The sequence below is a fragment of the Oryctolagus cuniculus genome, chromosome 7, assembly GCF_051225735.1.
Source record: "Oryctolagus cuniculus isolate XC-2025 breed Fujian yellow rabbit chromosome 7, ASM5122573v1, whole genome shotgun sequence".
Taxonomy (NCBI): domain Eukaryota; kingdom Metazoa; phylum Chordata; class Mammalia; order Lagomorpha; family Leporidae; genus Oryctolagus; species Oryctolagus cuniculus.
This window is the reverse complement of record NC_142873.1, coordinates 39,228,635-39,255,931: the sequence shown is the minus strand read 5'-3', so window position 1 is coordinate 39,255,931 and position 27,297 is coordinate 39,228,635. Positions and strand designations below refer to the sequence as shown.

At 44.6% G+C, this 27,297-nt stretch overlaps 2 protein-coding genes across 38 annotated transcripts in view; both read right to left on the bottom strand.

The window, feature by feature from the left end:
• Positions 1-5,567, bottom strand: part of DCAF8 (DDB1 and CUL4 associated factor 8) — a 54,448-nt gene extending 48,881 nt beyond the window's left edge. For 2 of the 34 annotated variants that reach the window (XR_016210481.1, XM_008264233.5), the window contains exons 1-2: positions 5,211-5,383; positions 4,049-4,122 (exon numbers count right to left, since the gene is read on the bottom strand). Coding sequence is in view for 1 of the 34 variants with exons in the window: in XM_008264226.4 (XP_008262448.1) it covers positions 4,049-4,122; positions 4,885-4,919 (109 nt within the window). In the remaining 33 variants the exon portion in view is untranslated. Of the gene's footprint in view, positions 1-4,048; positions 4,164-4,314 lie in introns of all 34 variants that reach the window. The other 32 variants (XR_016210488.1, XM_051858476.3, XR_016210487.1 and 29 more) reach the window with 24 other exon arrangements.
• Positions 5,568-9,922: 4,355 nt separating this feature from the next.
• Positions 9,923-26,237, bottom strand: PEX19 (peroxisomal biogenesis factor 19). 4 transcript variants are annotated; one of them, XM_089299723.1, is made up of 9 exons: positions 26,159-26,237; positions 24,742-24,851; positions 24,164-24,329; positions 23,667-23,752; positions 23,313-23,474; positions 21,402-21,578; positions 21,137-21,181; positions 17,464-17,575; positions 9,923-13,553 (listed from the first exon to the last, which is right to left on the bottom strand). In XM_089299723.1, exons 1-9 carry the CDS (start codon positions 26,226-26,228, stop codon positions 13,399-13,401), a joined length of 1,083 nt encoding a protein of 360 aa, XP_089155849.1. In that variant the 5' UTR covers positions 26,229-26,237; the 3' UTR covers positions 9,923-13,398. The 4 variants fall into 4 exon arrangements, with proteins under 4 accessions (XP_089155849.1, XP_089155852.1, XP_008262457.1 ...); XM_089299726.1 differs by lacking the exons at positions 9,923-13,553; positions 17,464-17,575 and adding an exon at positions 19,884-21,004; XM_008264235.5 differs by lacking the exons at positions 9,923-13,553; positions 17,464-17,575 and adding an exon at positions 19,884-20,975.
• Between the last annotated feature and the right edge of the window lie 1,060 nt (positions 26,238-27,297).

The window sequence follows — 27,297 nt, the reverse complement described above, 5'->3', positions numbered from 1 at the left end:
GGCCCCAGCTATTCGTGTGAGAGACCTGGAAGAAAATCTTGGCTCCTGGCTTTGGCCTGGCCGTTGTGACCATCTTGGGAATGAATCTGCAGATGGAAGCTCTCTCTCCCTCTTTTCCCTGTAACTCTTTTAAAAGAAAAAAAAAATTTATTAAATAAAAAAATGAGACATTTTCATAATTTTTTTTGATCACTGTGGAGATCGGCATCTTGGAAAAAGTGCTAAAATTGCTGCCTGGGGCACCAGCATCCCATATGCATACCAGTTCAAGTCCTCTACTCCCCCCCCCCCTTTTTTTTTAAAGATTTATTTATTTTATTTGAAAGTCAAAGAGAGAGGAGAGGCAGAGAGAGAGAGAGAAAGCGAGGTCTTCCATCCGCTGGTTCACTCCCCAATTGGCCGCAACAGTCAGAGCTGTACTGATCCGAAGCCAGGAGCCAGGAGCCAGGAGCTTCTTCTGGGTCTCCCACGTGGGTGCAGGGGCCCAAGGACTTGGACCATCTTCTACTGCTTTCCCAGGCCATAGCAGAGAGCTGGATTGGAAGTGGAGCAACTGCACTTAGAACTGATGCCCATATGGGATGCCGGCGTTTCAGGCCAGGGCGTGAACCCACTGCACCACAGCACCAGCCCCAGGGCTGCTCCACTTCCACTCCAGCTCCCTGCTAATGTACCTAGGAAAGCAGCAGAGGATGGCCCAAGTGCTTGGGCCCCTACATCCACATGGGAGACCCAGAAGATGCTCCTAGCTTCGGACCAGAACAACTCTGGACACTGTGGCCATTTGGAGAGTGTTCCAGCACATGGTTGATCTCTGTATGTCTCTCCCTCTAACTCCTTCAAATAAAATAAATAATAAATGAATCTTTTTTTTTTTTTTAAAGGAAAGTTATAAGAGGTGGTTGACATGGCCCAGTAGTTTAATAAGCTGCTGACTGGGATGCCCACATACCATATTGGGATGCTGGGTCCAGTCCTGGCTACTCTACTTCTGATTCAGCTTCCTGATAACACACCTGAGATGGCAGCAGGTAAGGGCCCCTAAGAATTTTGGTCCCTGCCACCCATGTGAGATTCAGATAGAGTTCAAGGTTCCTGACATCAGCCTGGCTAAGACCTGGCTGTAGCAGTCATTTGTGGAATATATCAGTAGATGGAGGATCTCTCTGTGTTATGTGTGTGTGTGTGTGTGTATCTCTCCCTGTCACTCTACCTTCCAAATAACAGATAAAACTTAAAAATAGAGAAAGGTTAAAGGTGAAAAATGTTGTAGCATACCGCTCAGGTGTGGTAACACAGAGACTAAAATGAAGGAAGCAATAAATAAAGGAACTTACTGATGGTCAGTTTAAGAATACACTTAGGGCCGGCGCCATGGCTCACTAAGCTAATCCTCCACCTTGCGGCGCCGGCACACCGGGTTCTAATCCCGGTCGGGGCACTGGATTCTGTCCCAGTTGCCCCTCTTCCAGGCCAGCCCTCTGCTGTGGCCAGGGAGTGCAGTGGAGGATGGCCCAAGTACTTGGGCCCTACACCCCATGGGAGACCAGGATAAGTACCTGGCTCCTGCCATCGGCAGCGCAGTGCGCCAGCCGCAGCACACCGGCCGCAGCGGCCATTGGAGGGTGAACCAACGGCAAAGGAAGACCTTTCTGTTTCTCTCTCTCACTGTCCACTCTGTCAAAAAATAAAAAAAAATAAAAAGAATACACTTAGAAATACATATATACACACATTTAACATTCTCTGTGACCTCTGATCATGAACCACACTGCTTTGAGCCATGTTCAGAAGACAACCCTTGGTGAGCACTCATAAAACACACATTGAGGGGCTGGTGCTGTGGAATAGCAGGCTAAAGCTCCAGCCTGCAGCGCCGGCAATTCATATGTCCCGTCTGCTCCATTTCCAATCCAGCTCTCTGCTCTGGCCTGGGAAAGCAGTAGAAGATGGCCCAAGTGCTTGGGCCCCTGCATCCACATAGAAGACCCGAAAGAAGCTCCTGGCTCCTGACTTCAGATCAGCTCAGCTCTGACCACTGCGGAACCAGAGGAATGGAAGACCTCTCTCTCTAGCTCTACCTCTCTCTGTAACTCTTTCAAATAAATAAATCTTATACACACACACACACACACACACAAACTCACCAATAAAAAGTGAATTTGAAAAACTAACCAGAAAAATGTGTTCCAAAGCAAAATGCAAAGAAGTGTAAATTAATATATCACTCATTCTAAGTTATATGATGTGTAAAGAGAACAGAAAGTGTTTACGTGTCTTCCATGCATGAAGCATAATCTAAGAGCTTTACCTGGGTTACCTCATGTAATACTAACAATAAGCATGTGAGGAAATGGTATTATCCCACTTTTAAAGATGTGAGGGGACAGTGCTGTGGTGCTGTGGGTTAGGCCATTGCTTGAGACATCTATATCCCACACTGATGTGCTGGTTTGAGTCCCAACTGCTCTGCTTCTGACCCAACTCCCTACTAATGCGCTTGGGAAGGCAATGGAAGATGGCCCAAGTACTTGGGCTCCTGCCTCCCCTGTGGGACACCAGGATGAAGGTTTCAGCTCCTGGCTCCTGCCTTTGGCCAGGCCCAGCCCTGGCAGTTGCAGCCATTTGAGAAGTAAACCAGCAAGCAGAAAAGTTTACTCACTCTTAATGTCTCTCCCTCTCTGTTACTCTGCCTTTCAAACAAACAAATAAATAAATAAATCTTTTTAAAAAGATGTCAGAATCAAAAAAGTTTAGATAATTTATTCAAAGTCACAAGGCTAATAAATCTTAGCAGTTATTTAAACTGTAGTCTGTCAATCTCTAAAAAATTGTACTTTTTCTTTGATCTCTGACATACTACATACATACACACACATGCACACACATGCACACAATCACTAACTGTATTCCAGTCCATAATGAGCATAACTCCAGGTTACCACATAGAATTAAAATTCATACCAATGTCACTCTCAAACTTTTTCTACTGTAAATCATAAAGATATTAACAATCAGTCAGGTTTGCTCTTCCAGAGACATTCAGCTGTTCTGTCCACAGCACCATATTCTGTTACCAGTAACCTAAACAGACTTTAAAAAAAAAAAAACAAAAACCTACACTTAGGGGCAGACATTAAGCCATAGCTCAGGACACCCATATCCCACATTACAGTGCCTGGTTCTAATCTTGACTACTCTGCTTTGGATCTGCCAATGAACCTGGGAGGCAGCAGATGACAGCCTAGGTGTTCCTACCAGGAGACCCAGATGGAGTTACAGGCGCCTGGCTTTGACCTGGCCCAGCCCTGGCTGTTACATGTATTTTTGGAGTGAACCAGCAGATGGAAGACTGACCTCTCTCTGTGTCACTTTACCTTTCAAATAAACAAATTAAAAAAAAAAAAAAAAAAAAAAAAGAAGGAAGAAGAAAATAATCAGAAATTTAAAAAATTACATCTCTAAGTATGTTCTCATTTCGAAAGTAGCCCATGCTGAATGCACAGCATGATTCTTCTGCTACCCATCAATTCCTCAGCCCAGCTAGTATCCATCATTTTCTTACCAAAAATTTCCCATTATGTCCTGAAAAGTTGGAACTCTGTGCTAGATTGGCCTCAGGCACCAACTAAGGGCAGCATCACTCATAACCCTTCAGCTAAGTGACAAGCAGCAAAGCCTCAAATGGGAAGAGACCTGATTTTACAAAAGGCTGACCAGAACTCAGGCAAACTCACTCTCAGGTCTGAACACTTTGAGAAGTATGATCCACACAAAGGCAATGGGGTAGGGATACTCATTCACTTCTAGGTCTAACTCAAGTCATTTGAAGACAGACAGCAATAGTTTAGCACACAAAGTCAAGATGCCCACAGTCAATTAAGCTTGTAAAAGTAATTTAACCAGAACTGGAACACAGTCAAGAACAATACCCAATCTCTTTGGAAAACTGTAGAAGGAATTTTACAACTTCAGTGGTCAGCACTTGAGCATCAGGGCAGGGTCTGTCTAGAACTTAGGAATTTAAATGCCTTCAACTCCCACTCACCTTTCCTCCTTTTATCGCGGAAGTAAGGCCAGGCTGAGCTCCTGAGAAAATAGGTCTGGAGATTCACTGAAGGGCTGAGAACAGTTAAGTTTACATGGAAAAGGTGTCTCTTCTACTAAACATAATAAAAATATTTACGATCACATTTTAGTATTTTTTAGACCGCCTAAGAACTATCTAAAACCAGAATAATTTATCTAATCCGACTAGTGAACAAATCACCACCCCCCACCCCCCACCCCCCCACGGAAATAAAATGAACCAACCCGAGAATTAGAAGCCAGGCAATTTATCTCCCAGCTCCATTAAAACTAAAAGTCACTTAAAAGGAAAACGTGAATCTTTGCAACGCTAAACCATAACCAAACAACCTCTCAGCAAGAAGCCACAGAGCAGGGGGGTAAATCCCGCAGAGAATGTGATAGCGCTAGTGCCGGTTTGTTTACAGACTCCAGCAACAATCATATGAGTCAGAAATTCAAGCCACCAGATGCTTTCCAACTAACAGGAACCAAACGGGGCCGTCCGAAGGTGTCCCAAAAGATTTGGAGGTGAGAGGGGGTAATCTAACAGAATTATACGCTAAAGACCAGACGGCAACAACTGACTCTCAGATTCTTGGACCTCGGCCTTCCGTACAAGGTGCTGGGCCAGAGAACTTAGGCTGGGGGAGGGGGACGCAGTGCGCGGGGGCCCTGAAGTGACAGCGAGACGCAGGTGAGCCGCGTCCCCCAATCTAAGGGGGGGAAATGGGAACGCACAAATGGGTCACCCGACGAAGCAAGACGTCCCTGTGAACTGTGGGGCTGGCTCTTGGGGACAATCCCAAGGCTGACCTGAGCAAAGGGCAACCAGTTCTCCCGGCAGTCATTCAGGCCAAGGGAAGGAGAACACCTGAGCCTAGGAGCTTGGGAAAGGAATCAGACCCATCCTAAGGGGAAATCGGCCACGGAGAGGGGGGCAGGCCGAGCCGGAACGAGACACAGACCGGGTAGGTCAAGGGGGGAGGGGGTATCCGGCTGGGGCAGTTACAAGCACGGGAGCCGGCGAGGCTCAGCAGCCTGCTTCCCGTCTTGGGTCATCCTTCTGCCAGCGGCTGCTCCGACCGTTCCAGGCCCTGCCGCCCCGTCCACTGCCGCCACCAACGCCGCCGCCATCTTACGCTGGCCAGCGGCCGCCACCACCACCGCCTCCGTTCTCTGCGCTTGCGCCTGCGCTGCCACGCTTTCCGGCCTCGTTTGCGACGATGTGCTCAAGAAGACTGAGGGAAGAGTGGTCGCGCGAGCTCACGGCTCCCAACCCTCCTCGAAGGACGCAGAAGGGGCGGGGCTTACGGCCAACGGAAAACACAGCAAGGGGCGCGTGCGCATTACCGTGGAACCAAAGTTGTTTTCCTAGCGTGATAGCCAAAACAAATGCGGGTTAGGGGCTTCCCAGAAGTGTAGTGGACGTAAGCTTCACTTCCAAGGGATTGGCAGGGTACTTCCTGGGTGCCTTCCAGTCTCGCCGTTTTTAAGCCCTGGAAACGAGCAGTGCACGCCAGATTTAAGACTGTACTTCCTTATATGGTTTCTATACTAATGAGACCCGCCTCTCCCTTAAAACCTCCATTTATCCATATTTAAAGGGGAGCTCGGAAGCTTGAAGTGCAGCTAAGCTATGCAGGAGGCTCTTTCCTAAATCGGTGGGGTGGCGAGGGTTCCCAAGGTGGTGTAGGGTGACGTTATGCACTCTGCGTGGTTCTGACACCTAAAGAAAGGGTGCCCAGGCTTATTCCTGGTGCCAGGCTAGCGGATTTGATTACCAGAGGCCCCGGTGTCCCTTTCACCGCCTCTACCGCTACCGTCCTATCCCACAGACACCTACTCTGGTACAGTGTATAGGGGCAGCCAGAGTGCCTTTCTAAAATGTAACGTAATATTATTCCCCTGCTCAAAACCTCTAATTGCTTCCCATCACAATTTTTAAAAAATTCTCATAGTGGCTTCCTTTGAAGGCTCTACCTAAATCTGACACCATCTCTGATTTCATCTCTCTAACTTTTTGCTCTAGTCTCACTGTCACTCCGACCAAAGTATGCTTCAAACCCCCCCCCGCTTTTTTTTTTTTTAAATGTCCACCTGTTACATTTTTATTAGACGATCTCTCCACTTAATCAGGTCTCTGTTGGAATGCTACTTCCTGAGGGAGGCAGCTCTTGACTATTCCAACTAAAATGGAAACTGGAAACACACACCATCATTCTCTGTTGTCTTATTCTCATTTTTTTCATACCATGTTTTACCTATAATATTTAACCCATGATTTTGTTTGTAATCTAGCTATGAGGTGTTAAGGGCAAGGACTTGGTCTTTTTTATCTTTGTAATCTCAATACCTTTAGAAAAGGACTAGAGCACCAGTTGTTATTTAATGCCCTGTCATCTTATACATTCTTTTCTTTACTCTGTCAACAACTCCGCATCGAATTCCCATTACATGACAGCCCTGTTGTGGGTGCTGGGGCTGCAGCAGTGAATAAAACAAACCAAGATTGATTCTTGCATTCATGGAATTTATTAACATAGGGGCTAGGATTGTAGTAAGACAATCACATTAAGTTATAAAAAGTACTGTAGAAGAAAGTAAAGCAGAAAGCAGTGAATGAAACTCCATTAGTGCAGGGGTTGGAAGTTAGGGGGAGGAGAGACCCACGGACACAGACAATAATATAAAGTAACAAAAAAGTACTGTAAAGGAAAATATAGTGGGGTAAAAGTGGGTGACCATGGTGGGTATGCTCTTTTACAAAGGAAGTTTGGGAAAGGCTCCTTGATTGAGATGATGTTTGAATAAAGATACAACATGAAGACAGTGAGCCATACACAACTGGTAAAGAACAATCTAGGCAGAGGGAATAGCAAAGTAATGACCCTGAAGTTTGAATGTGCATGGCAAGGAAGCCAGCATGGAAAAAGAGCAGGTAGGAAATTGGTTTGGAGAAACATGGGAGCCAGATCACTCACAGACTCAGGATTTTATCATAAGGGTGCAGGCAAGCTATGGAGGGAGGGCTCTGAGCAAGAGTGACATGATTTGATTTATAATTGAAGAGGCTCACTCTGGTTGATTCTTTAAGAACTGCCTGCAGGAAGGCAAAATAAAGCCAAAAGAGCAGCTAGGAAGCTATGACAAAAGATCTGCAAAACTAGTACTATTGCACAGAAATGGCAGGAAGTGGGTAGACTCAGGATGTACTTTGAAAATAGCATAGAGGTGACTTGCTATAGATTGAATGTGAGGTGTAAGATAAAGAAGAATCAAGTTTTTTGACTTGTACTAGATAATTAGTAATGCCACTTTCTGAGATAGCAACACATATTGGGGACAGGAGCAGGGCTTTAGGGGGAAACACCCAGCTCTAATTTGTCTGTTTATCAGAGAGAGAGTGCAAGCGAGCACTTCCATCTGCTGGTTCATTCCCCAAGTGCTTGCAGCCAGGAACTCAATGCAGGTCTCCCATCTGGTGGCAGGGAACCAACCACCTGTGCTAGCACCTGCTGTCTCCCAGCTGTGCATGAGCTGAGACTTCAATCAATCCACTGACATGGCACGTGGGCATCCTGACCAGAAGCTTAATGTTAGGCCAAATTCCCATCCCCAGCTCTATTTTAGACATGTTAGACTGGAGAGGTCTATTAGATTTTCAGAACTACTGAGTGATAATTGGAAATGTGAGTCTGGAGCTCACCAAAGGGGGCAATGGTGGTATAACCTGGAGAATCAAGGGTCAGCATTGTGGCAGAGCAGGGTAAGCTACCTCCTGCAACACCTGCCTGGGCACTGATCTGAGTTCCACCTGTTCCACTTCTGATCCAGCTCCCTACTAGTGTACCTGGGAAAGCAGCAAAAGATGGCCCAAGTACTTGGACCCCTGCCATCTATGTGGGAGACCCAGGCTCCTGACTTTGGCCTGGATCAGCCCCAGCCTTTGTAGCCATTTGGAGAGTGAACTAGCAGATGGAAGATCTTTTTCTGTCTCTCCTTCTTTCTCTGTAACTCTGCCTTCAAAATAAATGATTAAACAAATTGAGTCAATAAGTTGTAAATAATATAGATAGCCATGTAAATAATATAGATAGCCATGGGGTGTAGAGAGCTCAGTTACTGTGGAAGGCATGCAATCTAAAGACTGACACCTCTGGTCCTGAGGCATTGCAATTAGTAGAGGTTAGAGAGGAGGAATATCCAGCCAAATGTAAAAAGAGCAGTCAACAATAGAAAGCAAGAGTTAAGTCTTATATTGCAAATTAAAAAAAAAAAAGTCTGAACAAAGATACTATACACTGTCATTCCTGCTCAAGAAACTGAGGTTAAGCTGACTGAAAACTGACCAATGGATTTGAAAACATGGAGGTTAAGACTTTGACATTAGCAATTTTAACAGAGCTATAGGGATAAAAGCACTTCCCTCCCCATCCATGTTCTGGTGTTTGTACCCAAGGTTTGTGGACACATTTCTGTTACCAAAAAAATCAACTGCAATTAGCATGAAATTTTCCCTTTCTTATTTGAGCTTCCCTATTCAATTTGAGGTTGTATGATCATTATCCCTTCAAGATATCCAGTCCCACTGATTTCTGTGACATTGTATTCCATGGATCTATTTATGTGTCTCTGGCCATCTACTTCATTAGTGTCTCTTCTTCCGCTCCCACTCCTCTTCTTTCTTTCCTCCCTTTTTCTCCATTTGAGACACAGAGCTCACATCCACTAGTTCACTCTCCAAATGCTCATGATGGCCCTGAAGCCTAGAGTCAGGAATTCAACTCAGATTTCCCACACAGGTGGCACAAACTCATCACTTAGTCGTCACTGCTGCCTCTCAGGGTCTGTGTTAGCAGGAAGCTGGAGTTAGATACCAAAGCCAGCACTCTGAAATGGGATGTGGTCATCATAACCACTAGGCCAAATGGCCACTCCTTCCTCTTCATTCCACATGTTCTTTCAAAGTGGTCATATCCATTCTCACAGTTTAAACTACATCCACATAATGATGGCTCCCATGTCTTTATTTTTAACCCAGGTTTTCTTTTCAAACTTTGCACTCACACACCTGGTGGTCAGTAGCACTTGTTTTTTGTTTTTTGTTTTTTGTTTTTTTTTTTTAACTTTTTAAAACAGATTCATTCAGATATAATTCACATACAATTCATAGTGTACAATTCAATGGCATTAAATTTATTCAGACATATACAACTACCACCAGTCAATATTAAAACATTTTCATCAGCTTAAAAAAGAAACCCAAGGGCAGGAGTTGTGGCACAGCAGGTTAAGAGCTTCTTGGGCTGCCCACATACCAGTTCAGAGTGCCTAAGATTCAGTCCCTCCTCTGCTTCAGATCCAGCCTATTGTACATGCTGGAAGGCAGCAGATGATGGCTCAAGTACTTGGGTCCCTGCCACCTATGTGGGAAACCCAGATGGAGTTTCTGGCCCATGGCTTCCGTCTGTCCTAGCTCTGGTTACTATGACCATTTGGGAAGTGAACAAGCAGATAGAAGTTCTTTCTGTATTGCTCTTTCAAATAAAAATAAACTTTAAAAAAGGAACCCAACACCCTTTAGTTATCATCTCCCCATCTTCCTATCTTTCCACCCAGCACTAAGAAACCATTAATCTATTTTTTGTCTTATGGACTTCCATACTCTGGACTTTGCTATGTATAGAATGATAAAATATGTGGTCTTTTATGACTGGGTTCTTTGCCTTAGCACAATGTTGTCAAAGTCCATGAATATGGTAGCACTTGTTAGTACATTTCTTCTTATGGCCAAATATTCCATTCTATAGACAAAGTGCTTTATGTATTCACCGGTTGATGGACACTTGGATTGTTTCCACCTTTTATTATGAATAATCATTTCTATAAACATTTCTATACAAGCTTCTGTGCAGACAGACCTGTTTTCATTTTCTTGGATACATACCAAAGAATGGAATTGCTGAGTCATATGGTTAATTCTATATTTAACCATCTGATGAACTGCCAGGATGTTTTCTCAAGCAGTTACACCACTTTACATCCACAGCAGCAACATACGAAGATTCCGATTGTTCCTCATTCTTGCCAATACTTTTCTTATTCCAGTCACTGTAGTTGATATGAAGTGATATTTTTCTGTGGTTTCTGATTTGTAGTTCTCTAAAGATTAATGATATCCAGCATCTTTTCATGTGCTTATTGATCACTTTTATATATTCTCTGGTCTATTCGGATCCTTTGCCCATTTTTAAGCAGGGTTATTTTTATTATTGAGCATATATTTTAGGTACAAGTCCCTTATCAGATTTGTGATATTTTCTCCTTCTGTTGGGTTGTCTTTTCACTTTCTTGATGGTTATCTTTTGAAATCACAAAATGTTTACATTTTGATGAAATCCAATTTATTTATTTTTTGTTGTTGCTACTCATACTTTTGGCGTTATATCTAAGGATTCTTTGCAGAATCCAAAGTCATGAAGGTTTACTCCTGTATTTTCTTCTAAGGGCTTTAGTTTTAGTTCTTATGGGCCTCTGATCCTTCTCTCTCTTTTTTTTCTTTTAATTTTCATAAATGGTATAAGGATCAAACACCATTCTTTTGGATATGGCTACCTGGTTAACCCAGTACCACTTTTGGAAAGACTATTTTTCCACACTGGATGGTCTTGGCACTCTTTTGAAAAGTCAGTTGATCACAGATGCTTTTTTTCTGCACTCTTAATTCAATTCCATTGATTTCTATGCCTGTTTTGTGCCAATACCACATATCATTACTTGTAGTAATTTCTGAAATTGAGTGGTGAATTGTCCTATCTTATTTTCAAGATCGATTTATTTCAAGTCCATTCCAATTTCTTGTGAATTTTAGAATCAACTTGCCAGTTTCTACAAAGAAGTCATTTAGGGATTCCGATAAAGACTGCATTAAATGTGGATATTGTTTGGGCAGTGTTGCCATCTTAACAATGTTAAGTCTTCTGATCCATGAACGTGGATGTTTTCCCATTCTAGAACTTTTTCTTACAACTATGTTTTATAGTTTTCACAGTATTAAGTTTTGTGTTTCTTGTTAAAACCTGAGCTTTTTCAATGCTATTGTGAATGGGACTATTTTCTTGACTTTCTTTTTGTATGCTCATTGCAAACAGAGCACAACTGTTTTTTGTATACCGATTTGGTATCTTGCAATCTTGCTGAACCCTTTAGTCCTAATAAGTTTAGTAGATTCCTTAGGTTTTTCTATATATAAGATAATGCTATCTGTGAATACAGTTTTATTTTTTCCTTTCCAATCTGGATGCCTTTTACTTATTTTTCTTGCCTAATTGCCCAGATTAGAACTTTCGGTATAATGTTGACTAAAAGTAATGATACTGGATATCTTGTCTTGTTCTTGATCTTAGGGGAAAAGCATCTAGTCTTCCACCAATAAATATTTCAACTCTAAGTTTTTCATAGTTGCATTCTATCAAGTTGAGGTTGCTTTCGATTCTGTCAATGGTACTTCAGAATTTTAAAACTAAACTCATCTTTATCTGCTGACAAACCCAAAGTGCTCCCATTCTTGTTATCTCTTAGTTGGTACCAGTATTTACCAGTTTTAGGTTGGATTTCCTAGAGGCAGAGTCTAAGCAAGGATTCTGTGCAAATGGTTTATAGAAGTAGTGCTCTCAAGTAAAAACTATAATTAAATGAGGGAAGCAAGATAGGAAAGAAGAGAAAGTTAGGCAAATATATAGGTTAAGGTGCTAAGGCGTGAACTCTAGAACATAAATGGCACATTTGCCCCACTCTGAAGAAAGGGGGGGGGGGCAGATCTTGTACCTCAGTATCATTTGCTGATAGAGCAATTTCTGATTGTCTGTCATTACTGTCAAAGCAATACCTACCAGAATCCTGACTTCTTTGTGGAAATTGACACACTTTCCAAGAATGTCCAGAAGTGGCTTCTGTTGACACAGAGTAGTTCTTAAGGATCCAGCAGCCCTCACTTGCAGGCTTAAGGGGATCTGGGCAGGATACCAACTATGCCCTGGTATACTCTACATGTGGCACTGCTCATATCCATTTGCTTATACATTAAGTTCACCCCATCTAGTCAGGCACTTTCTCCTGCATTCCAGTTAGTCACAATTTCTGTGAACACTTAAAAGAGGAGTTGCTGCACTTGGTTCTGAAGCTATAAATGATATTCATCATCCTCCTTCTTGACCACCCATTCTAGTTTCAGCTCCCTCTAGACTAAGTTTTATGCTGACCTAGGTGGCTGACCTGGTAGAGTGACTCAGATCCTGATCCCTGAAGATTCTCAGCCCTGGTGACCATGCCCATTTACTTTTTTTTTTTTTTTTTTTTTTTTTTTTGACAGCTAGAGTTAGTGAGAGAGAAAGAGAAAGGTCTTCCTTCCGTTGGTTCACTCCCCAAATGGCTGCTATGGCCGGCGCTGTGCTGATCCGAAGACAGGAGCCAGGTGCTTCCTCCTGGTCTCCCAAGCACTTGGGCCATCCTCCACTGCCCTCCCGGGCCACAGCAGAGAGCTGGACTGGAAGAGAAGCAGTCGGGACTAGAGCTTGGAGCCTATATGGGATGGCAGCGCCACAGGTGGATTAACCAAGTGAGCCATGGCGCTGGCCCCCCCACTTACACTTAAAACTAGGTATGGGAGAACCAAGAGATATCATAGGGAACACTTTGCATCATACTTTCTTCTTTTCCCATTTTATAGCAGCAGTATTATCTCCTTAGAAATTACAAGTCAATTATACTGTGGCGGTATGGTTCTTTTCTTTGCCTGCTAAGTTTGCTGAACCCAGAGTGATCAGATGGCAACCACATCTTTAAGTTTACTGAGATTCTTCTGTAGTACCTTATGGAAGCCTATCCATTTTGGGAACTAGTACCTCTAGACCTACAGAGCTTCAAGTTGCATGGACAGGAACCACAAATTCCTCAAGCAGACTGCTAGGAATAGTGCCAAACAGGATCACTCTTATTTCCACTCCTTGGTTCCAGAGCCTACTGGTGATAAAGCACCCTATAAAGAAAGTTTATTCTGTATTGTGAAAGACATGCCTTGCTTACACAACTGCCCCTTCAAAATGTCATCCCACTGCTCCACCAGGCCAGTACATCCTGAATGAATCTGGTAGGATCAGTGGACCCTACAACCCACTTGACTATAGTAATGTGCCCACTGCATGCCTGCTTTGCCTTATTCCATGGCATTATGTTGGACCTCATAGCAGTAGATCAGATATTTATATTAAGTCCTTGGATGGTAACACTGATTAAGGTACTGTAGACAGGATAGGCAAACAAAATGTTTCAATCCTGGTGAGGGTAAATGTTTGCCTCTTTCAAACAAGAAAGTCTCAGTGTAATCAACTCACCACTAAGTAGCTGATTATTCTCCTTGAGTATTACTGAATTGGGGGCGCACAGTTTTGGATGTTTAGCTTTGGCAGCAGCTAAATCAGCCTCTGTTAACAGAAGAGTCCATGTTAATAAGCCAATGAGTCTCCATCTGTCACTATGGTGACTACAAATATATGAGCTTTCTGTGCAAGCACCAGATAGCTGAGGTACTCCTGACCAAATCATCCTAACCACTTGCTTGGCTGGTGAATACTTGAATAGGTGCCAGTCACTGATCCATCCAAATGCTCTTCATTAAACTTTGTTGACCTTTGAGAACCTTGACCAACCAACTCACCAGCAGTGTGGGTTCATATATAGCCTTATCTCCAGCCACCTTTTCCTCCAAAGTAGATACTCAAGTATACTGCCTGAAGCCCCATACACTGAAAAGATTTCTTCTCTTATTGTCTTTCAGGGCCACTCTTGAGTGGGGCTACAGTGAAAAGCTGTCGGTATCCGGCTTGCCCCAGCATATTAAACCAACGAACCTATTCATCAACTAAACATGATTTTTTCCCCTCCTCTTCTATCAGATAGTTCATGTGGCCATTAGATATGAGCTGACAGAAAGGTGGTAACAGAGCTAATCCTGAGGTTCCTTGTTACCTCTGCCACCAAATTTGCTTGGGCTGCTTCTTGAATGTACCATTTCCATTTTTAAGATGGACAGCTACTGTTGTCCACACAACTTTATCATTTGGCTGAGCTGATGATAACTAATTATATAGGCAACTATCAGGGCCTGACAGCATGCCAGGAGATACTTTTCAAATGGTAAAATTTTCTTTGCTGAAGACACCATCATTTACTTCAGAATCCTGAAGGTCTGGGCTGGAACTCCAACTGGAGATTGCCAGGGAAACCACACTGCATCTCTTCCTGCAACAGAGACCTCTAGTACCATGGAATTTTTCAAGTTATATGGCTTCCTGGACCTACTGCAGAATCTTTTCTTGCATCCCAAGTGCAGAATATATGCCTCCAAAAACTAACAGGCCTGCAATAACCCGTCCTTTACTTCAGATGGCATATGCCAGAATGCTCCAACACCACTGGACTCAAATTTCACCAACGGGGCAGGTCCCTGCCATTTCTATAGTTTTATCTCCCACTGTCTTGAGAACACATTTCCCACCAAGGATTCCAGAGTTCTGACACTGCTGAAACTCCAATCGTGCAACTGGTTAGCAGTCAGCATGCACATGGTGCTAACAGAGGCAACCATTAACACTTCTTGGTCGTCAGGATAGGATTGATTAACATATCCTTCATACCTGATTAACATAACCACTGAGGTGGGTGTTTGTTGCACTAGTTAAGAGGCTGGCATCCCACACTGGGGTGCCTGGTTTGACTGCTGGATCCACTTCTGATTCCAGCTTCCTGCTAATACACATTCTGGGAGGCAGTAGACAATGATTCAAGTACTCAGGTCCTTGCCCCTCAACTGAGAGACCTGAACTGAATTTGGGCCTCCTGGTTTTGGCCTGGCCCAGCCCCCAGCTGTTGTGGGATTAGGGGAGTGAATCAGCAAATGGAAGAGATCTGTCTACCTTTCAAACAAATTTTTTTAAAAACTTAATTGAAAAATTAAAAAAGATGAAATAGCTCCTAAACATTAGAGCAAAACAAAAACAAATATCTTAAATTTTTAAAAACCCCAAAACCTTAATACACCAAATGTGATATTCTGTGGAATGCCCAGGTCCCTTTATCCTATACTATGACAAGGGGAGTATTAACATAGCTCTAGGTCAAGACTGTGAAAATACAATGGTACTCCAAAAACTTCATGGAAATGGGGTTGAAAGGTAAGTTCATTTTGGTGCAAAAATTTTTGAAATCCATGCATTTCCATGTCTTCAAACTTCATGAAAAATGTGTATTAGGAAAAAACTGCTTAGATTTCTATTTATCCTGAATTTTCCGAAGTCCCCTTGCATAGGTACTTCCGAAAGTCTTGGAAAATTCACATTGTTTTAAAAAAATATCTACTCGTTTTCATCTACCATTTGAAAGGCAGAACAACACTGAGTCAGATCACTCCTTAAATGCCCACAACAGCCATGCTAGGGGAGAGACAGGGAGGGAAAGACAATTCTTCCATCCTCTGGTTCATTCCTCAAATGGTTGCAACGGCCAGGGCTGAGCCAGGCTGAAGCCCAAGAGTCTGGAACTCTATCCTGGTCTCCCCAAGGATGGCAGAGGCCCAAGCACTTGAATCATCACCTGTTACCTCTCAGGATACATTAGCAGGAAGCTAGATTGGAAGCAGAGTAGCCAGGATTGATCCAGCACTCTGTTACTGTGGCATTCTAAGCAGTAGCTTAAACCTGCTGTGCCACAATGCCTGCCCCTACATTATCTTTCAATTCTATTTTTACCATGAACTTTTTTGAAGGTTTCTCATATTGCTGTACATCCTTGCAAATACCAGAATGCTTCTGATACTCCTTTCTGATAGTGTTCAGATCAGTAATAATATTCACTAGATTAGGGTTTCACATACCTTGCTTTCGAGAGTTAAGCATTCCCATTAGACCTTTGCTATGTCAGGATCCTATCACCTCATCACTACTAGGGAACTAAGTTCTTTAACATCTTCCACTTGGCTCAATCTACAGAAATAGCTAATTCCAAACTTCTCAAAGACGCTGGCACCCTTAAATCAGATAGTAAATAGTTCAGGTTTTACAGGCTATGTGGTCTGTCATAACTACTCCATTTTGCTATTGTAGCACAAAAACATCCACAGACAACATGTAAATGACTGTGTCAATAAAATTTTATTTACAAAAATAGGCAGTGGACCAGATTTGACTTGTGGGATATAGTTTGCTGATCCATGTGCTAACAGCCACATACCTATACCAGAGGCTGTGTTACTCAGTCCAGTAAAGAAACCATGTTGAAGAACACTGAAATTAAGATTACTTCTGGCTGTTTGCCAATAGTCCATTGTCATCCACCATAAGCCATGTAGTTGTTGCAAAGGCCCAACAGGTGAAACAAATGAAGTGTATGATCCTTTAGATCTTTAAGGGTAGAAGCAATCTCTGCCACTTCTCACACAGTACCATTTTTAATATTTATTACCTTGGCAGATGTGGCAATGTTTCAGGAGCTGCTTCTAGGTCTTTTTGCCAACTGCTAAATATGTTCATTTTGATTACACATCTGGAAACTGGAAAATGACCCGAAAGTGAGCTTCAGGATCCACTGAGACATACTTGGGTCAGTACTGATTATCTGGCCCCATATTTCTTAATGAGAGCAGGGCTGGGAGTATTGTTGAGTATAGGCACTGAGGTGGTGTTTTGGGTCCCTGAGCATCAGTGGCAACTCAGATCCTATATCTCTGTTTCCTAACTCAAAATCTGGGTATTCTTCTTTCCCCACTGTAGGATTAACAGAGTAAATGGTTCTCTTTAAATTGATAGTTTGTGAGGCTGGCATGGTGATACAGCAGGTTAAGCCACGACCTGCAACATGAGCATACCAATATGAGCACTGGTTTGAGTCCCAGCTATTCCACTTCCAACGCAGCTCCCTACTAATATGCCTGAGAAAAGAGCAGAAGATGGCCCAAGTACTTGGGCCCCTGTCATCCAGGTGGGAAGAGCCCTGGATGGAGTTCCAGATTCTGGGCTTCAGCCTGGCTCAGCCCTGGCCGTTGCAACCATTTGAGGAATGAACCAGAGGATGGAAGATTTGTCTTTCCCTCCCTGTCTCTCCGCTTCTCTCTGTAACTCTACCTTTCAAATAAATGTATCTAAAAAAAGAAAAAAAATTTTAGCTTGTGAATCTAAGAACAGTCTCATGCTTAGCAACTGGGCAAGAAATTGTGATTTTTTTTCACTGAAATTATTATCTCAAACCTTCTCTCCTTGGCTGCCTATCTGGCTTCTAGGACCCCCACATTCTACTAGTCATCTCCATTTTGACCTTTTACCCTTAGAGAAATTCACCTACCTTGCTCCCAGGGGTTAAGTCTTGCCACTCTGGCCTTTGCTGTCAGGCATGATCTTTTTAGGTCCATTGCTTTCAGGGCAATCAGTTCTTGAACATCTCCATTAGCTTCAATCTACAAAAATGGCCACTTCTAAACTTTCAAGGATGCTAATACTCCTTCATCAGTGTCTTTCCTAGTGCCTTTATTTTAAAAAAATTCCTCAGGCCCTTCTGAAGAATCTGGTCAACTGATAGCTTTTCCAGTGTTACATAACATTCGGTCTTACCTGCCCATTTCCTCAAAGCCTTCTTTTCCTTTTCTGTATGTTCTGCCATCTCCACTTTCTTTAACGTGGGCCACCATTTTTCCCAGGCTCCCCAAAGCCAACAGTATAAAACTGCCTTGTGGGGCTTTTACAACATGCTTCAGAATCACAGAAAAATGTCCCCACTATCACAATTTCTGCATGAATTCAAGTGTTAATTCATTAAGACATCCAAACAACCATATGTTTTCTACCTAACATACACAATTTTTTAGCAAATGAACACTTCCTTTGAAAGCAGCAAAAATATTTCATATGCAACTTAAATTCTAAGCTTTGTAACGGTTATTTTTTTTTTTTTTTTTTTTTGACAGGCAGAGTGGACAGTGAGAGAGAGAGACAGAGAGAAAGGTCTTCCTTTTGCCGTTGGTTCACCCTCCAATGGCCGCCGCAGCTGGCACGCTGCGGCCGGCGCACCGCGCTGATCCAATGGCAGGAGCCAGGAGCCAGGTGCTTTTCCTGGTCTCCCATGGGGTGCAGGGCCCAAGCACCTGGGCCATCCTCCACTGCACTCCCTGGCCACAGCAGAGGGCTGGCCTGGAAGAGGGGCAACCGGGACAGAATCCGGCGCCCCGACCGGGACTAGAACCCGGTGTGCCGGCGCCGCTAGGCGGAGGATTAGCCTAGTGAGCCGCGGCGCCGGCCTCTAACGGTTATTTTTAAGCAGCAAAGAAGGCTGTAAGAATGCCAGAGATGTCCTTACAGTGATACATTCTTGCTGAAGAACAAGTTCTCTCAAAACAACTCTTGTACAGAAGTACAGAAATGTTATCCCTTTGATTACGATCTATGGAGATACTCTAAGAAGGGCCCTAGAGCAGTGCTATTCATACATTGATGGTTTGTAGACTTTTGTTGGTCTGAAACAGTTTTTTACCAGTCTGTGACATGAGGATTTAGAAATCAAGAAACTTTTTAGCATTTGACGTTGTATGTATCCAACTACATGACCAGTGGACTTACCCTGCTGAAAAGAGTCTGGATAGTCTTAGGTGTTGCCAAACTTAGACAGTAGGAAAGCACAGAGTGTAAATTGTATACCACATGTAAACTGTATATCATGGGCAATGGAAATGCATATTGATACGAAGGATTAGCTGTTTCAGAAACAAAAAACCTAGTCCTCTACCACACTGTTTGAAAAGGATTGCTCTACAGTACCAAGCTCCATTCCACTACAAGTCCTAGAATCATTCAAATAGTTATTCTGGAACAGAGCCATCTTGAGGTCAATTTGCTCTTGTTCAATCAAAGTAACAATGAAAATAAATGCACTGAGAACACAGCTAACATGGATCAGGGCATCTACTTAGATTCCTGGAGTAAGCTCCGGCCAGGTCAGCAAAAGTGAGAATTTTAACTAGGACAATGAGCACAAGGAACAGGATCCATTTGTTCTTCCTTCCTCCTCTCTATCCTTGTCTAGTTTTTGGCTGTAGCTTTAAGGAGAGAATTTTGGAATTTAGACCCCATGGCCAGCATCACAAGTCTGTATTTTTCCAATCTCTCACAGAGTACAGGAGTTCACATTCAGACCTGGGCTCTCCCATGCTTTGGTAACTTACAGAAAGTGGACCTTCTCAAACAACCTGGGGCCTCAAGATCATTTCCTTCTTTGCCAATATCACAGAAGGTGTGGGATCACTGCAGGGGGCAGGGGTGGGGTGGGAGGTCTGAACCCACAGGAAAGGGGCATGTCAGAATACCAAGCTGCTCTGACAAGAGTCATTTTTTGAATAACAATAACTGGTCATTCATACATTGAGCAGAACAGAGCCTCACCCAACATATGGCAACCAAGGTCCGTAGATCCACTGGGAGCCTCAGAAAGGGCAAGATCAGCTCAAAGAGAAATAATTTACAATACAAGTCAAAATATATTGCTAACACTAGTGTGAAATGTTGAAATACAATGCCAAGTGAAGGGCTTTCCAGACTGAAATATGGCTGTCCAGTCTCCTTTGCCAACTCAGGGGCAGACTGAGCTCTGCAGGCAGGTGGTAGTGGATCCTGGAGCCAAATGTTACAGAAAACTAGTCTCCTAACATTTCTCACTGTGCATCTTACAGAGCTGAGGAAGATCAGAAAAAGACCTAGATGAAAAATAGGCCACACTCTCACTCACAATATTTATTAGACACTGCCCCACGGGGCCTGCAGGAAAAGGGACCCAGGCTACATCCCTCCCCCTTTCCCTTCCTGAACCAAGGATTCTAAGGGGATTGGGTGTATTAAATAAGTCAGAATGTATTTGGGAAGAATGGTCTTTTCATTTCTCCAATCTGATACTACCATCAAGTTTTCCAGGGACAGAGGGAGTCAGTGAGAGGTGGATGAACTAGATAATGAGAAAAAAGGATGGGCCCTTCTTTGTAATAGCTTGGACTCAGCAGGGTTGGAATAAACAAGTATCTTACAGTGGGTGGTAAGAGGACAGGCAAAAGAAGGCAGTCAAGGCTGGGCTCACCCAGACCAAACAGCATAGTAGGAAAGACCAGGGTAATAACTTCAGTTCTCGGGTTGGAATAGGGAGTTGAGGGCTCAGCACCTAGAGAGAGGAGAATCCCAGGCTTCTCTTCTAACTCCATTCTGATTACACGCAAAAGCCCTTTCTCTTCAGGGAATTCACAATAGTCTGTCTAAAAGTTAGAGGACATAGTGACAGACTTACAGCCCCAGCCCAGGCTAAGTCTCTCCCCATTTTCATTCTGCCTGAGAAAACTGTAGAAATACAGAATCTCAGGACTCTGCCCCTACTCCCTAGATAGAAGAGGGAGTAGAGACAAGGCACAAAGACCCTGGGCATCAGTGTGGCCACATACAACATTTTGGAGTGAGAGGAAGACACATGTCCTCAAAGAGATGCCTTCCTTCACCTGGCAGCTGGGCCTTTGTTAGCAGCAAAAACCACAAGGGAGTAGGGCTCACAGAAATGGCCTGCAGAGCAGATCCTATTCCTAGGAATAGGAAAAGCCTCAGGTGGTATGGCACAGTCTTGGATGGGATGAGAGGCCAGTGGGCAGACTGCTCCAGCAGATGACATTACTGCCTCAGTTCCCAATGGTTCTGCTGACTCCAGATGTTCCCCATGGCTGGGACTCAGGGAGGAACACGTGTTGTGTTTCACATGATCAGACACTGTTCACCACTGGCACCTGGTGGGCCCGACAGATTGAGGGCATCCAGGTCAAAGTTGAGGCCAGGAGGCTGGAGAAGAGATGAAGGGATTCAGATAACTCATATTTCAGGTCAGAACTTCTGCAGGTCCATCCCCAGTAGCCACAATCATCATCTTAGGTAGAATCACCAGAGGTTACAGAATTTTGGAAACTGGGCTGAGATTAGTGCTTAGGAGAAAACATACTCACCATCTCCCCAGCCAGTTCTTTTGGAGGATGGCCCAAATCCTGTAGCTGGAAAATGAGGAAAGAGGAACATGAACCAGAGGAAAATCTCAGAAAGGACAGGAATCTGATTAGCGCTCTCTCTGATCACGTGGTCTCTGGTCACAAGGCCTTGCTGGTGCTCCTTCTTCCAGCTGGGCTTAGTAGCACAGCATCATTCCCAGATACCTCCTCCAGTGGACACTCATGTGGTCAGCACTGACGGGCAGATGGCAAGAGGGGGCCCTACCTGCTGCATAAGATCCAGCACCATCTCAAAACGAGCCTTCTGGGTGGCCTCATTGTCTGTAGGTGTCTCTGCCTCAAACTGTTCACATATTTTGCCCATGACACTGTGCTGCTCCTGGTATTTTTCATACTGCTCTGGGGGTAGAGATTCCCGGTGACTCTGTAACCATTCTGGATACTAATGAAAGACAGAACATGTGGGGAAAAAATTAAGTGAACAACTGACAGGAAAAGATAACAAGAACAATATGCATTTTACATTTTACATTTGTAAATTTTCAATTTTACATTTACAAATTTTATATTTGTAAAAAGGAGGGGAGACACAGAAATAAGCAATGCATCACAAGAAGTAGGATGGACTCCAGCCAGATCATTTGCCTATATTAGCATTTATGGTCACCAGAGACTGGCAAAATATTTCTGTGCAGGGACAGATAGCAAATATCTCAACATACATTCCTCCCGGATTCACAGCCATGAGGAGCTTAATCACAACTGCTTTGTGTCACTTCTACATTTTACTGCTTCAGTAAAACTGTCAGCTCTTTGATGGGACTGTCATTTAAATTACTCTTAAATTATTCATGATATAAAGCCAAAGAATCTTCAGTGAATCATTGTTGGAGAAACCAATGAAGACAGAAGTATAAGAAGGTGGCCAGGGGCCGGTGCTGTGGTGTAGCGGGTAAAGCTGCCGCCTGTAGTGCCGGCATCCCATATGGACACCAGTTCAAGACCTGGCTGCTCCACTTCTGATCCAGCTCTCTGCTTTGGCCTGGGAAAGCAGTAGAAGATGGCCCAAGGCCTTAGGCCCCTGCACCCACGTGGGAGACCCGGAAGAAGCTCCAGGCTCCTGGCTTGGGATCAGCACAGCTCCGGCCTTTGTAGCCAATTGGGGAGTTAACCAGCGGATGGAAAACCTTTCTCTCTCTCTCTCTCCTTCTGTTTAACTCTTTAAAATAAATAAATAATTCTTAAAAAAAAAAAAAAAAAAAAAAGGAGGCCAGCCCTGTGGTACAGCAGGAAAAGCTTGTGATGCTGGCATTGTACATTAGGATGCCAGTTCAAGTCCTGGCTGCTCCACTTCTGATGCAGTTCTCTGCTAACATGCCTGGGAAGACAGCAGGTTATGGTTCAAATACTTGGACTCCTAACACCCACACAGGAGACCAGGATAGAGTTCCTGGCTCCTTGTGTTCAGACTGTCTGGCACTAGTCACCTTGGCTATCTAGGGAGTCAAATGGAGGAGCTCTCCGTCTCTCCTTCTCTGTCATTCTACCTTTCAAATAAATATATTTTTTTAATTTAAAAAAAGAGATTGATCAGACAATCCCAGAGTCTTGAACCAGTTTACAGAAAACTCGAACTAAAAGGATTCCCGCCATACCCTACAGCCTTCTTAAAAATAAAAGATTTATTTATTTGAAAGGCAGAGTGACAGAGGGAGGAGAAACAGAGATCTTCCATCCACTGATTTACTCCCCAAATGGCCACAACATCTAGGGCTTGGCCAGCCCAAAGCCAGGAGCCCAGAACCCCAGGACCCAAGTACTTCCCAGGAGAATTAGCAGATTGCTGGATAGGAAGTGGAGTATTTGGGACTTGAACTAGCTTTCTGATATGGGATGCCCGGATCACAAGCAGCAGTTTAACCCACTGTTCACAACAGTGGCCCTAGGATTTCCCCATCTTCCCCAGCCATTCTCAGTGTGGTATTTGTGCTCTCACACAGACACAACTTCCCCACTCTCCAATCCTTCCCACGCCAAATAAATAAAGGAGAAAAAAACAGAGGGACTTGTGCACTTGATTTACTCTTTCCCCACAGGCTCTAGTAGACAAAGTAGCCCATATGAGTTGCTATGATACAGAGCAAGGGGAAAAAGCAGAGTTTGGAAGTTCACAAACCTTTTCTGTGATCTCCTTCAGTGATGGATATAGTACATCCTTGGATAACAGGTTCTGCATAATACTCTGCATGATGGGGAGAATGTTCCCTTCTCCATCCCCTTCATCCATGCCCAGCCCTTCCATGGCCTTGGTCAGCTCCTCTTCTGACATGCCTGAGTTCTAGATAGGACAAGAGAGAGATGAGTAGGTATACTGTCTTCTCGGGATCCTCGCCACCGTCTCAGGTGGTAAAGAACCATCTAAAATTGTCGATTACAAAACAGTGAGGAAGGGCCAGACTGAGGATGATACACACAGGAGCCAGCATTCTGCTGACGCAGCTGGTGAAGTGTGTGGACCACAAGCCCTCACCTGAAGGTCAGTGGCGTTTTTGGCCAGTCCACTGAGTGTCTCCTTCAGGCAAGAAGTAAATTCTTGTTGGGAGGTTGCATCACTGCCTAAGAAAGATCAAAAGGGCCAAGACCACTTAGGATTTTAACCATTCCCTTGCCTGGACTGACCTGGTTTCCAGCTTGGATACCAAGGACATGAAGCACCAACTAGTGAAATCTTTGAATACTCTACAGTTATTTTCACGATCAGTTCACAGTTTTACATGACTCCTTATCACTTTAGTCTCTGTAATGGAAACAGTTTTGAAAAATCTTTTCTATTACTTCCCAACCTATCTCATCTCTTCCATTAAGCAGGATTCTCATCCCTTCACCCATGGCTCACCCCACCACCTCACGGCTATGACATCATGATAGCTATCAATTTTGCTAAGAATTCTGGTGTCTTCGAGCAACAGACTTAAGAGGTCTGCTTAGACAGTCCCATTTTCTGGGGTCTTTACCCACTCTCCTTACCCACTCTCCCGGCAGCTTCTGAGAGCTTCTGGAACTGCTCCACCAGGTGGGGCTCTTCCTCAGCCAACTCCTTCATTGCTTTCTCAAACTCTGCAGTGGCTTGGGAAGCCAGCTCACTGTCAAACAGCTCCTGGAAAAACTTCTCTTGGGAGGCGAAAAGGGCATCCTGCAGAGGAGGGGCAACCACAGTACCTTTTACAGCACTGCACTTTGGCCTGGCCTCTCACAGAAGCCACAGGTAGTAGCTCTTGGAAATGCAGCGCCTCCCTCCTACCCACCTCCACAGGACATTCTAACCACCTATCCCAGTAAGGCATCTGGCCAGTGAGGGAGGGGTACAGGGGAGCATACCAATCCAACCATTTAAACCTACTTTTTTCCCAAGGAGGTTTCTTGAGATTCTTCCACTCAGCCTCAAGTCCCTGTTTCACAAGGGCTGAGGCCTGCAACAGCACTCAGCGATCTGAGGCCAAGGCACCCTTCCCCGCCTCCCCTCTGGCCCACAGGGGCCTGCCCCACCTCTGCTCAGAGCTGCATGCCCATCCCCGCCCCCTCCCTTAAGGGACTAGAATGTGTACTTTGGCAGTGTCTCCTGGCGATTTCTTCTGGGGCCCCGATGCATCGGGGGCCGTGGTGGTAGGAAGGGGTGCTGGGGAAGGTTTGGCTTTATCGAAATCATCAAGAGCACCTTCAGAGACAAGAGACACGGTGTGTGTGTTGGGGACAGATGAGGCTGTAAGGCTGGCTGGTTTCTGGGCAAAGCATTAGGAAAACGATCGTTCATATTGCCAACTTTCCTCAGTTTTGTCTCCCCCACCCAGCCAACCCATCAATAAGCATCCCACTTAGATTACCTAATTTACTGAGCTCAAACAGGAAGAAATTCCTTAAGGTGGGAAAAGCATCCCCTCAGAGCTGCGAGGATTACAGGGTTACAGTTCTGCACAGCCATCTGCACGCACATACTCTGATTCCTGAGAAATTCCATACAAATTTCCCACAAGAGCAGAGACCTAGGTGTCCTTACTCCCCTGAATGCACTCTGGAACGCTAAAGGGGATAATCTCTGGCAGGAAAGCACCAGATGTCCCACCTGCGTCCTGTTGGACTTGGTGCTAGCACAGACTGAGGATCTCCCTCTGTGCTCTATGGCGGGGAATTCAACTTTCTTACTCTCCAACTGAGTTCTCCCTTTGGTTTCTCCCTCTGCAGATAACCATCTGCCCATTTACTTGGCACTTGGCACACCTCACTGTTCTGTTCATTCTTCTGCCTGCCCACATCTCCGTGATTGGGTAAGAGATAGCAGTAAAATCACCTCTGCCCTGAAGAGCCTGTGTTGTCACCACCACTCTGCCTGCCAAGCCTAGGAAAGGGCCAAGCCCCACTCAGGGCAGGAAAGCGACAGAGAAGCGAAGGACAAGGCTAAGGGAGAAAAGAATCTCCGTGCTCTTTCAGAAGAGTGCACTCTCTTCCCCCGGGGGACTACTGCATCCTGTTTCTCAAATAGGAAAGGGGTTTGCTTGAACTAACATGACCAAAGAACTGCAGCAGGGGCCGGGAAAGGAGAAAGGTTTGGGAGGAGACAAAATTTTTGTGTTACAGATAACAGAAGGACACAATAAGAGTTAACGCAGGCAATCCGTGAAGGTTCACTCAGCCGCCCGCCCACCAAGGGCCAAAACTGCTGGGGGCAGGGAACAAGTTCGACTTCAAGAACTTGGTACTAATCAAAAGCAAAGGCAGGTTAGAGGAGGATCAGGAAGCACAGCCCTGACAAGGCCGGTTACCACTAGGCGAGCTCCCCTGCTGCCGCCACCCGGGAGCGGCCCGGTGACCCAGAGATCGAATCAGGGGTCGCAGTCAGAACTCCGCCCCCGCCCAACCTTGGCAGAGTCTCTCCCGCTCAGCCCCAAATATCTCAGGTTCACTTTACCCTCTGAATGGGTCCCTCATTCTCGCCCCCTTCGAGCCATTCCCATTACGGGCTCTTACTTTCCAGAAGCTCCTCCAATTCCCGGTCCGCTTCGGCCGCGGCACCACAACCTTCCTCTGCGGCCGCCATCTTGCTACCTCCGGCTTGCCGTAGGAGGAGGACACCGGCGCCGCGAGCCCCGCCCTCGCCCCGCCCCTTCCCGGCAGCCGCGGGTATTATTGGCCAGTGCAGAACCGCCCTCTTTAAAGGGACAGGAAGGTTTGGAATTGTTTTTGTTGTTTTCTCTCTTGCCTAGGACCGTTGAACCATGGAGAATGGGAGCTTAGTGTTGTGCTCTGCCTTCAGGTTCCCACTTTACCTAAATGAGTCTTTCATTATTTCTTCCAGAGCTGTGGGTAGGCCAGTTTGGGACAAACTGCTTAGGAATAACCAGAATCTGCATATATGACCAAAAAAAAAAAAAAAAAGACTCTTACAGCGCATAACGTAATATTTTCCCCCTCACTTCCTCTAGTATTTCATTCAAATGTCATCTCTGCAATGCTTTTCACCAAATAAAATTGCACCCCCCAAATTTCTAATTCCCCTCTCTTTTCTGACATCAAACACTATCTGATATACTATGTATTTTCCTTATTTATTCTGGTTTATTATTATTATTATTATTAATCCCCAATCCTGTAGAGTATAAGCAGAATAAAGACAAAGGTTTTCTTCTATTGTCTTCACTGTTATATCCCCAGCTCCTGCCCCAGGGCTTACAATTTGGTCAGCACTCATTGGTCACTTTTTGTTCTTCCAGATCCTAGTCAAGCACAGTTCTCTGCTGAATCTAGTGGGTATCTCTCAGGCCCTATTAGAAAACTGTAGTTCTACGGGTCAGGTGTTGAGCATAGCGGTTAACATGTCAGTTGGGATGCCCACATTCTACACCGATTGGCGTGCCAGGGTTCAAGGCCAGCTATGCTCCAGATTCCTACTAATACACACTTTGGGAGGGAGCAGGTGATGGCTCAGGTACTTGAGTCCCTGCCAACCACGTGGCAGACCCGGACTGAATTCCCAGCTTTGGCCACACCCAGCTCTGAGCTGTTGTGGGCATTTCAGGAGTGAACCAGCAGATGGAAGATCCTCATCATTCTGTCTCTCTGCCCTTCAAATAAATAATTTTTAAAAAATAAGATTTATTTGAAAGGCA

What these genes read in the sequence shown, in the direction of transcription:
- PEX19 (XM_089299723.1), bottom strand. Translation starts at nt 26,228, where the DNA reads ATGGCGGCCGCAGAGGAAGGTTGTGGTGCCGCGGCCGAAGCGGACCGG. An exon ending in ATTGGAGGAGCTTCTGGAAA is followed by an intron (nt 24,852 to 26,158) that starts GTAAGAGCCCGT and finishes TTGTCTCTGAAG; the next exon opens with GTGCTCTTGATGATTTCGAT. An exon ending in CGCCAGGAGACACTGCCAAA is followed by an intron (nt 24,330 to 24,741) that starts GTACACATTCTA and finishes CCTCCTCTGCAG; the next exon opens with GATGCCCTTTTCGCCTCCCA.